Source organism: Acanthaster planci, linkage group LG20 (assembly GCF_054643075.1).
Source record: "Acanthaster planci isolate LZ-2023a linkage group LG20, COTS_SCS, whole genome shotgun sequence".
Taxonomy (NCBI): Eukaryota; Metazoa; Echinodermata; class Asteroidea; order Valvatida; family Acanthasteridae; genus Acanthaster; species Acanthaster planci.
The window spans coordinates 818,234-829,354 of NC_141796.1; the positions used below are offsets into that span (position 1 = coordinate 818,234).

General features: G+C 43.8%; 1 protein-coding gene across 1 annotated transcript; it reads left to right on the plus strand.

Annotated features, from left to right (window-relative positions):
* rps13 (ribosomal protein S13) lies at positions 1–6,231 on the plus strand. The gene is made up of 6 exons (XM_022228009.2): positions 1–70; positions 916–964; positions 2,425–2,503; positions 3,869–4,038; positions 4,581–4,681; positions 6,027–6,231. The coding sequence occupies exons 1-6, from the start codon at positions 48–50 to the stop codon at positions 6,058–6,060; spliced, it is 456 nt and encodes a 151-aa protein (XP_022083701.1). The 5' UTR covers positions 1–47; the 3' UTR covers positions 6,061–6,231.
* Positions 6,232–11,121: the final 4,890 nt, after the last annotated feature.

Consider the following 11,121-nt stretch of genomic DNA (forward strand, 5'->3'; position numbering starts at 1 on the left):
TGATAGGTTGGGTCACGTGATTCTGTCTTTCTACACAATCTGCCATCATGGGTCGCATGCACGCTCCAGGGTGGGTTAAATTTGTCGTCAAATATCACCTTTATTGAAAAAGAAATAACAAAAAAGAATTGAATTTACCACTGTTATTTCAGTATGGGTGTTTATGGATGGGGTGTTCAGGGACTTGGATTTGACAGGAGAGAGATATTAGGGTAGAAAGTCGCTGTGTTCAGGGCGACTTGAAGTTTCTCGCCGAAGGTAGCCATTTTCAGTTGACAATGTCAATGAGGGCGCTGTATTTTTTATTCAGTCTAAGTTAAATTTAACCCATAACGCTACAGAACAAGTATTCCCCGAATTACATGTATTTGCCAATACAGGAGTTTCACAATAGTGTACCTCCAAGATTTTGCAACATGTTTATGGTGGTGGCCAATCACAGTGCACAAAACCTGTTGACCCATACTGCCGTAGCGCATTTGGAAAGGGTTAACAGATTTCATACGCTGGGATTAACCAACGTGTCACAAACTCTTAGAGGCGCATTACTGTGAATCGCCCATATTAAATTTAGCTTTGTGCCCTATCAATCATGTCATTGTAACTACTACAATTAGTGTCATACTTTTTTCCATAATATTTTTTTTACTGTTTTATGCCTGATGCTGTTGAATTGAAAACTGTAAAAACAGCCCCACATATAGCAAATAAAACTAGTAAGTTTTTAAAAATATCAATGAGTTTGTTCAAAAATGAGATGCAAGCAACCAAGAACAAAATGTGACAGAACGTTCGCTATTTTTTTATGTCCAGTTGAGTTGATTAATATTGATTAATATTAATTATATTATTAATATGTAATTGGAGTAATGTGGATTACTTGTCAACTGATCGGCATTCTCCTGTCTGTTGCAGAAAGGGCATCTCCGCCTCCGCTTTGCCCTACCGTCGCAGTGTACCAACGGTAAGTATGCTTGGTAATGTGTCCTAGAGTCAGTTGTCATGCAGACTTGGTATTCTTTGCACAAAAGGTTTTCAATCTGCCATCTATGATATTTAGCCACGCCCAAAACTGGCACTGACGTTGCTTCTGTGCAGGGCTTGCCGCAAAGGGAAAACCATAATCCAAACAGGATAAAGTACTTTACAGTGGTTCTGTGTTAGGCCGTAACGGTAGTCCGGTACCCAGATCAAAAGATTTCTTAAAAAAGATCTTTGGGTCTAGTAGCCACCATAGTCACATGACCAAGGGGGGGATTCCAAATAGTTTGCAAAAATTGGTTGCAGTTTTCCGGACCCATTTTGCTGATTTTTAGATAGTATCATGGATATTCGCAACCATCAGTTGGACACAAATGTCTTGCTTCGCTTCACGTTTTCCCTCGCATGCACCTAATTTCAAGAGATCCTCAACCTTTCTCGGTATGTTTGGCTTCTTGATACCCACTTTTGCACAACTTTGGTTACACCAGCTCAACAGACATGCATGCTGCATCTGATCAGAGATGGGGCATCCCAAACATGACATCATGCTTTATTTTGGTCATTGGTGGCTACCTGCTGTTATATTCTGTTGTTATGACAGCAAACCAGTCTAGCAAAACGGAGCAGTTTAAAAGCTAAATGCTACGAGTGTTACACCAAATACAGTCGACTCTCGTTAATACGAAATCGGCCACAACAAAATTCCGGTTATAACAAACACACATCTTTGGTCACAGCGAAAATGTGCACATTTCTGTGGGGGAAAAATCTGTTACAGGGAAATTGCATTGTACGAAATTCCTGGTACAGTGGTACCACGAAAGGTTTTCGTGACTCCGTTGCCTGAGAAACCATTGTTGACCACCCATTTATAACGAGCATTCATGCATCGCACTACGTTGAAAATATGCTCAGCTGCACTGGTTCCCGCCACACCCAACCTTCCCATTCTTGCAGGTACACACAGGCTTACATGTGCATGCCGTAAAGTTAGCTCCGTCCTCATCCATGGCGATCGAAAGTCTTTTAAAAATCCCTGGATCGATGCTTTGACATGCATTTGCTTTTTATCTCACATCTACATTAAACTTGTTGTCATATGACAGTGAAGTTTATTCTTCTGAACCCATCACAACGTATTTGATTTGTCATAACCGAGAGATCTTTTTGGCATTAACGTCAACCACGTTCACGTGTACAATGCGTCCACATGTACATTGTACATGGGATTGTACACAGTAAGACCTGTTCCTACAGTACACCTAAGGCATTGCACTGCGTTCCGCGTACAACAAATTTCAGATACAATGAACGTCTCGACTAGGTCCCGCGGATTTTGTAGTAACAAGATTCGACTGTAAAAAGGAAATTTCTTCTTCCATTTTTCCACTTACATTAGTTTATCGTATTGATAGTTCTGACATTCGTTTGTCATCACAGTGGCTGAAACTGTCTGCTGAAGATGTGAAAGAACAAATCTTCAAGCTGTCCAAGAAGGGTCTGTCTCCGTCGCAGATCGGTAAGTCATTCAGAATTCACTTTTTAACACAGACTTTTTTTTGACCAAAGAAAATTTCTGCTTTACAAAAACTTTTTCATCGAGCAAAACTTTGTGCAGGTGTTGGTAAGGATATATCCGGATCAATACCAGAAATATTGTCTAAACTGCTTGAGTAATTTTATTCAAGTGATTTTCAATCTAACTGGTCAGCTTTCAGTCCATGTGCCACTTTAATAAATGAAGTAGAACTTGTCAATATAAGCCTTGTTTTAGAGGTTAACTCTAACACAGACAGAGGCAGCATAGCGCATCAGGTGAACAAGTCTGATGCACTTTGATGCACTTAGCAATCAACAGCAGCCGAACAAACTGGCCATGTTGAGACAATGAGAGCTAGTCCCATTGAACAATGCCACTGTTGGATCTTGTGGTGACTGGCAACCACAGACTTCCAGGCTGTTTGGCCTTGGAGAGAGTTGACCTGTTGGATCTTGTGGTGACTGGCAACCACAGACTTCCAGGCTGTTTGGCCTTGGAGAGAGTTGACCTGTTGGATCTTGTGGTGACTGGCAACCACAGACTCCCAGGCTGTTAGGCCTTGGAGAGAGTTGACCCATTGGATCTTGGTAGACCGGGCAGGCAAGCCACCTTGACAAATAATGCAGTCTGAAGCTTCTGGCGGGGTTTTTGGCCAAGCACCCTTGGAGGGTTAGGGTTAACCATAACCCTTCTCAATCCTCTAAAATCCTTTGGGTAGTTTTGGAGGATTTTGGAGGATTGAGGGTGAATTGCAAAAGTGCAGTGAAGGATGTCACGCGTGAAGGTCATGGATTAGACCTTGTGTTGTTTTTGCTAAGTCAAGCACAAATTCAGCCCGATATTTCTTTTGACTCAACCATACTGCTCAAGAATGCCATTCGCACTGCCTCAACATAATGAGAGGAATTGCCAGAGGATTTTGAAGGACTGAGGCAGCAGGCACACCTCCAGAAAACATTTTCAACAAATTTTGGAGGATTTTGGAGGATTGAGGCTGAATGCAATTTTTTCATGTCGAAAATCAGAGGATTGGGGAGGACTGAGGATGGTTCCTAATAAGGCCGAGGGGGGTTTCATATCAAATAATTAACCCAGATGGGGGCCCACCTGTTGATAAATGCCCCCAAAATTCATGGAGGTTTCATGAATGGAGACGGAGATGAATCATAAAGTGACGAAAGGGAAGACGATAACATTACAGAGATTTCCTTGTAAACTTAAAAAAAGTCGACATTTTCTGTTGAAAAGTGCAACGTCGATTACTACTGTTGGCAAGTGCTTGAGAGCCCTAACGATGCAGATGTGATAGGAATGAACTCATGAGACGTTTGACCCCCCTCCCAGGCGTGATCCTGCGGGACTCCCACGGTGTGGCCCAGGTGCGCTTCGTAACAGGCAACAAGATTCTGCGCATCCTCAAGGCCAAGGGCCTGGCTCCTTCCCTCCCTGAGGACCTCTACTGCCTCATCAAGAAGGCGGTGGCTGTGCGAAGACACTTGGAGAGGAACCGAAAGGTAGAGGGAAGCCTAGCAAGGTTCATTTTGCTTTGGGGGCAATTTGTAAATCGTCAGTTTGGCGCTAAAAGGTTCTTGCGGCGGAAGATTAATTTTTGAAAATCCTCTCGGGGCCTTGCTCTGGGCATGAAGGAAATGTTTTATTGAAATAGAATACGTCTCAGCCTATTTTGTTCATAAAACTAATTTTTTGTGGCTAACACGTTTACATTTCACCTAATCTTGCCCAGTTTCACATTTAAATGATAAAAAACAGACACAAAGAAATGTGGAAAAAAAAACATCCTCGGCATCTGTGTCGACATGTAAACAAGGCTCGCCCCCACGGTGGCGCTCTTCAAAAAGGAGAGTGCTGGACAACCCGCCATGTATGTCGTATAAAAAAAAGTCTAGAATCTCAAGGTCCTGTATCGTCTAAAAGCCACCAGCGGCCGTCTTAATGAGTACCAAGGTGATCATTGGGTGGCTTGCTGTTGTAACTGTTCTTGCCATGAACGGTTTGATTGATTGATGGAAATCCAACTCTTTTATTGTGCCTCCAGGACAAGGATTCCAAATTCCGTCTGATCCTGATCGAGAGTCGCATCCACCGACTGGCTCGGTACTACAAGGCCAAGCGAATCCTCTCGCCCAACTGGAAATAGTGAGTGCCCCCTCGCCTGATCACAGTCATCTCCATTCGCTGACTGGATAGCGCGTTTCCCATAATGCCAAGCACACAGAAACGAAGCCTCTGCGGCTCAAGTTTTGGCCCTCCAAAGATAGCTGCCCACACATTCCCTGTGATGTAACACGCTGCAATTTTTACCAAGTTTTTGAGCAGCATCAAACTACTGAGAAGTAACTAAATAATTCACAGAGACACGGAAAGTGTTTGTCTCGTAACCCCGGGTGTAAATATAAGTAAACTCACACAACAGCCTGCTGTGACTAAGATTTTGAGTCTCCTGATGAGGCCATCTTGCAGGGCAGTTCTTTTGTTCCACAGGGAACCCTCCTTTGAAACAAAAGCACTGGCCCTCAAGATGGCAGCCATGCAAACCCTCTATAATGCACATTTTGGGTCTCCTATGATGGTGCTTGGTTGCGTCTAGCCATTTGGTCTTGACATGCTCTCCAGTCAGTATTCAGAGATCTGTGCCTTAGTGATGGCCACTCTTACAAAGGTCCCTCTAAGCTCTAAATTTTTTGAGGAGTTGACATGTCTGAGTCCTGACTTTAGTCACTGTGGTCAAATCTTGGTTAGGTCAAGGATCAAGTAATGGGTGCAGTCTGTAGTAACTGGTCAAGTCCAGAGGCAATCTAGGGTGCTGAGTCACTGTTGTCCAGTCAAGGGTCGAATCCTCTATCCTGTCTGTAGTGACCGGTCAAGTCAAGGGCCAAATCCTGAGTCCAGTCTCCGATCACACCAGTCAACCCAAGTCTCGAGCCAAATCTCGCGGCATGTCTGTGATCACCCTGAGGAGGTTAAAGGTCAAATCCTTCATCCCGTCTGTCCGTAGTGTCTGGTCAAGCGGAGGGTCAAATCCTGGGTCCCATCTCTGATCACACCAGTAAACCCAAGTCTGGGGCCAAATTTGGGCATATCTGTGATTGCCATCAGGAGGTCAAGGGTCAATCCTGGGTCAGGGCTGTTACCCCACCATTCAATCTTCTTTCGAATCCCTCGGCTGGGCGCTTCAAAACCTGTGAATATTACAGGATAATCACAATCTATTGCACCCTTTTTTTTCTCCGTGAATCTATAAGACGTCTGTTACTTGCTCATCAATTCCACCCGAGTGTCTTCTATTTTTCCCACCCACGTGCCATTTCCCTCCCCTCCCCCCTTCCCTTACTCATAATTTGATTTCCTGTTTCCCTCCCTCGCCCCTCGCGCCCACCGTACTGTACCCGTAGCCCACCTGGCCTGGTTGGCACGTGTCTCCCACTTCCCCTCTAAATGCTCGCTCTTGTTTGTTGTTTTTCCCCCCGTCTTACTTTTCCAGTGAGTCATCCACAGCGTCGGCCCTGGTGGCGTAAGCCGCGCCGCGTCAGAGCCGTTCGGGGTACTTCATGCGGGACGGTCGCTTCAGCAAGAAATTCATTAACATCCAGCCAGTTGTTGTAAACTGTATGATGTGAAGAAGACATTGTTTTGGGGTTTCAGTTGAAAAATAAACAAGAGAAGGCTCTGTTTTCAGTTGTAGAGAATTCCAGTTCTTATGTTTATTGTGATTATTTGGTGTGGAAATATTTGAGGAGGTGTTTTGGCAAGCAAGAAAATGAACCTTATTGAACTACCTGTGAGTTAATCTTTTTAATTTACCCAGCGTAGTTTCTTGAAAAACTTTGTCGCGGAAGTAACGCAGAAATTTTGCATTCAATGCATTTTATTGCAAAAATGATCATTTCCGAAGGTTGTGAATCCTTGGATGGAGGCCGGCAAGTACCATCGTACACTTCTGATTTTGACGGTCTTCTTTGTGATATTCAGTACTTTACATGACTTTACATGATTAATGACCTCCACGTATTAACAAGAGAGGGCGCTTTACATCCCAGCAACTGCGCACGACGCGTGGAGCAAAAACACTGGGTGTGCACAGTGGTGGGTGCATCTCTAGTGTTTGGGTTTGCACAAGTTTTCATGTGAATGTGCACAAACTGTCTGGTTCCCAGGCACTCAACACAGTTATCTTTTAACATGTCAGCCTGTTTTGTGCTCATCTGTAAATGGGTACTGAAACAGTTTTCACAATGGCATTTAAAATTTAAAGAAATAGACCAAGTAATGAAAATATGGGTTATTGCCGTTTTTCTGTGCAAGCCTTTGGAAGTACGCAAGATACATGTAGGCCTACGTGTACTTGGACAGTCTTGGTTCAAAGTGTAGTGGTTCTCCATGTCTGCCCTGTCGTCAGACACCTGTTTGGGAAGAGAGGTTTGCTTTCAGGGGGGGGGGGAGAATTGCAAAGTCACCTCAGTGTTCGAGTTCAGACTTCCGGTTTCGGGTCAAGACAGTTTCCTGTTCGAGTCATGGAAGACTCTTGTTGCCCTAGCTACACTGTTATGGCAACGCCAGCCCCTGTGCACTCGGCAGCGGCCCAGGTGGTGACATTTTCTTTAAATGCGTGGAACGTCTTGCCCACAGACTTCGTTGCAAGTCTTGAGTAGTCGACGACCATTTCATGCTTCTCGTTTCCCCTTTAATAACGCAGTCAGTTGTACAGTACATGTTGTGTATTACTGCAGTGGCACAACCGTACGCGCGTGGACAGGTGGAACGCGCGCGTTACATTCCTCCTCGACCAATGGGGTGTCGCGATTTGCCAAAATGCACGCGCGCGTCTAGCTGAAGAATGTGCGTGTGAGTGCGGGGCCGCAGTTATGGCGTCTAATCGGATTAGTCTATAGCAACAAAAACGGACGATGCATGGCAAAGTTGGCTCTTTGAAAGGTGTAATTTCCGCCAATACAGTACAGTGTTCCGTTTATATACATGTAGTGGGGGAAACTGTGAGGTGCCGTGTCTGTGGTCTTCATTGTTTTTATTCCTCAAAATACAAGGTTCCTGTTCTTTCAAGGTAATCTGCCAAGTCCAAAGGACCTCTTGTTAACGAGGTTCGACTATTCGACGCTTCATCTTCCATTTCACCATCGGTGTTTATGACGATCCCATTCCAATTTGCACAATCCATTTTCATTCAATTTGCTCCTGTCGTCAGCGTTTCAGAGTTACCCCTAAGTCCTTCCACACCCGCTATGCTACAGCGTCGCTGCCCCTTGTACACAGATTACGATTTTTTAAAAACAAAATGAGGCTTATTGATGAAAATCGTATTGCGTGCACACGAGGCACGTTTGCCGTATCAGGACCACAAAAGGTTTGAGGGCGCTACACAGATTCCGAAAGACTAGCGCCGCCAGGCATTTTATGAGTTCCCTTCCCGTTTGGTCGGGTCAGTCGGCTGAACTGACGGGCACCAGCTTCCTGAAATTGCCACTTAATTTTACTCGGAGCGAACAGTATAATATGATCTTGTAAGATCATGTTTTGTTGGGTTTTTGTCCTTATCTTGTCTAACATCTAACACCTGAAAAAATATCAGACCAATTAAGGGGTTTCTTTCCGAGGCCTTGGTCTCGCGATTTCTACGACACTATCGTTATTTTTTTTCTCACATCTTCAGGAATGCATATGAAGAAGCCTGAAACTTAAATTTGAAACATGTATCCAATCTTGCAACTTTGATATCATAAAACATCCGTCGGGCCAAGCCCTCAGCGCGTGAGCGGAAACAATAATGACATTGATTTTTAAGGTCATGAGTTATCTCTGCCCAGCAAGGAGCGGCTATTTTATGAGTCAGTTTCCGCTGGAGTTTCAGCCCTTGTTTGGCACTGCGTGCGCCTTGTCTGAAGTCATCTGGAAATGTGGCGAGCCACTTTGCGTACGGATCCCTCGTGTCCTAGAATTGTACGCCGTCTTAATGAATCAAGCAAACCAAGTTATGAGACGATCCCTTGAGGAGAACCGGCAACCGCCAATTTAATTTCACATCAGAAGCAGAGTATAACAAGAGACTGATGGAAACCGCTGAGAACCAGTTACATACCAAAAGCACTACTTCTTGGCTGGTAACCGGTTGTGCAGTGCAGGCAAACAGTTCTCCGTGTGTAAGCATTTTGTGTGGATTTTAGCATTTAGAATGTGACTACTCTAGCTCACCAGTAGCTTTTACTCAGCAAATAATTTACTGAGTGTTTCCTTTCAGCTAAAAGCCGCTTCGTGAAATAAGCCTTTTGCGAGTTAAATTGAATAAAATCTGGTACACTGAAGTCTTCAAATTCATGTGAACATAACGACTTAAACTTTCCATATACTAAAGACAATGTTGCTATACCTTGCGATTCGGGGCAAGCTCTTGCTTAGTTACGTAAGAGACGCCTTGCCTCAATACACTGTTTTCAATGGATAAGAAGGGCACAAAGGAACCAGTCCATTCCAGAGATGCCCCGAATCACGAGGTATAGCAACACGCGTCTTTAGTCTGGGGAATTCAAATTGTTATATTTATGTGCTATCAGATGACTGAGTGTACCAGATTTTATTCAAATTTAACTCGCAAAGGGCTCATTTAAGAAGTCTCCGTTGTTTGGAAATGTCACCTACATAGACAGATTTCTCGCTTCTGATGAGCAGGAAATGTTACACTAAGCAGATGTTAGTCTTGATCACAGATGATCACGCACAATTCGGCTTCGATTTGGAGAATTCAGTTTCGTCTTTTATGTTGCAGATTCAGGAACAAATAAGTTTTTCCCCCATGGTAAAAAAAAACCCGCTTGGGTGATTCCAATTTTGCAAAGCTGCGACAGAAGCTACTGAGAACTGGTTCTTTAGCGTGATAGCACGAACCTTTAAGCCGGAAAGTGAGGAGATGTACAGTATACCGCGAGTGTTCGAGTTGTCCAAGGATAAGATGGCATGGTCCCGGCCCCTCGCGTGGACGGTGTGGGCAGTTGAAGATAATTCCAAACAGGCGACGGAAGAATCGCGTGGTGTTATCGCAGTGACATTTTTCCCACTAGCCCTAGTAAAATGACACATCGGCATGAAGTCACGGATGGGGGAAATCGACACCCAGACTTGGCAAGCTGTCCGCCCGCTTGTGTCTGTGCTCGTAGCTGAGGACTCTGCCAGCTACCCCCCTGGAGTCCACACTTCATTCTTATCTCATCCACCCCCGACTCCGCCCACACAATAAGCTTTCCAAACCCATCAAACTAGTACCATGAGACCGCTAACTCATCCAATCAAACTATCATGTACACACAGAGGCTGTACTCACTTCCTGTTGGTACCTCAGACACGGTATTCCTAGTTCCCACAAACCCTTTAAAGTATTACTTAAAGTCAAAAAGTTTTTAAACAATATTTATGATCAAAACTTGACTAACAGAAATGTAGCTGATAAACATTTCACAGACACTTGTTATTAATATTATGGCTGTGTAAATTTTGTGCAGATCAGTGTCTGAACAAGCCACGATTCTAATGAAGTAAAAAAAACACCGTATAGTAATTTCTAATCGCAGAAACTTGTCAACGTTGATACACCTACATACATATACATATAGACCTGTTTTACTTAGGCGTACTGAGTGACTAGTTTACTGCTTTAAGTCTGTGCTTAGAGTGAAAATCGTGGACAAACGACTACTGTGAAACGGCATCGACCTGCGTTCACGTGGCTTTGCATAACTTAAAATGTCGCAGTTCAATGCACAGCGAGCTAAGCCACACGTAGTAAACAGCTATCGTACGTAGATAGCACACAGTATGTTCCAGAGGGAATTTATGAACCAAGCATATCCCATTTTTACGGCCATTTGCGTACATAATCAGGGCCCTGAGAATCATCGCACCAGAGGCAAGCAGCTGCTCCATTTCATGAAATTTACGTCTTATGTTCACTTTTTGGAAATAAAAATACCTGCCCAAAATATGTTCATGGTAAGATGTGGCCTTTTCCTAAAGTATTTTTGAAAATAAAATTGAGAAATAGTTCTCGAATGGTCAAAACTAGTGATTTTTGTAAAAAGTTCTTTCGTAAGCGTTTGTTTGTTTACGTTTTGATGCGAATTTTGAAGGCTCGAAACAAAGAACTGGAAGTTTTACAATGTATCCGTGGTGGAGAAAGGCGTGAAGGTTTTAGATTTGCTGCGTGATGGTTTTCCGCTAGATTTTTTTTCTCTTCCCGACTGGACGCGTTTGCATATTGACCTGACTCACCCCCAATTCCATTTATTCCGGAAGATCTCAAATTACAGCCTCGTGAGCGTACGAAAACAAAAGTACGATAAGTTATCATGAAGTTTTTTTTTAAATCGAGATCTATCTTTCATTATAACATTGCCAGGAAATGTTGAAATTCACGGTATTTATCGCCAGTTTGACATTTACTACACACGCATGGCGAACCACATGAAAACGTACACCGGCTCCGACGCATAACTTCCATGTACATGTACAACTTCCATGTACATATACTGTACTTTGTCGGTACGCGAGTACCAGGCCGTTGGACGCAGTGTACC

What these genes read in the sequence shown, in the direction of transcription:
- rps13 (XM_022228009.2), top strand. Translation starts at nt 48, where the DNA reads ATGGGTCGCATGCACGCTCCAGG. An exon ending in GGTCGCATGCACGCTCCAGG is followed by an intron (nt 71 to 915) that starts GTGGGTTAAATT and finishes TGTCTGTTGCAG; the next exon opens with AAAGGGCATCTCCGCCTCCG. An exon ending in ACTTGGAGAGGAACCGAAAG is followed by an intron (nt 4,039 to 4,580) that starts GTAGAGGGAAGC and finishes TTGTGCCTCCAG; the next exon opens with GACAAGGATTCCAAATTCCG.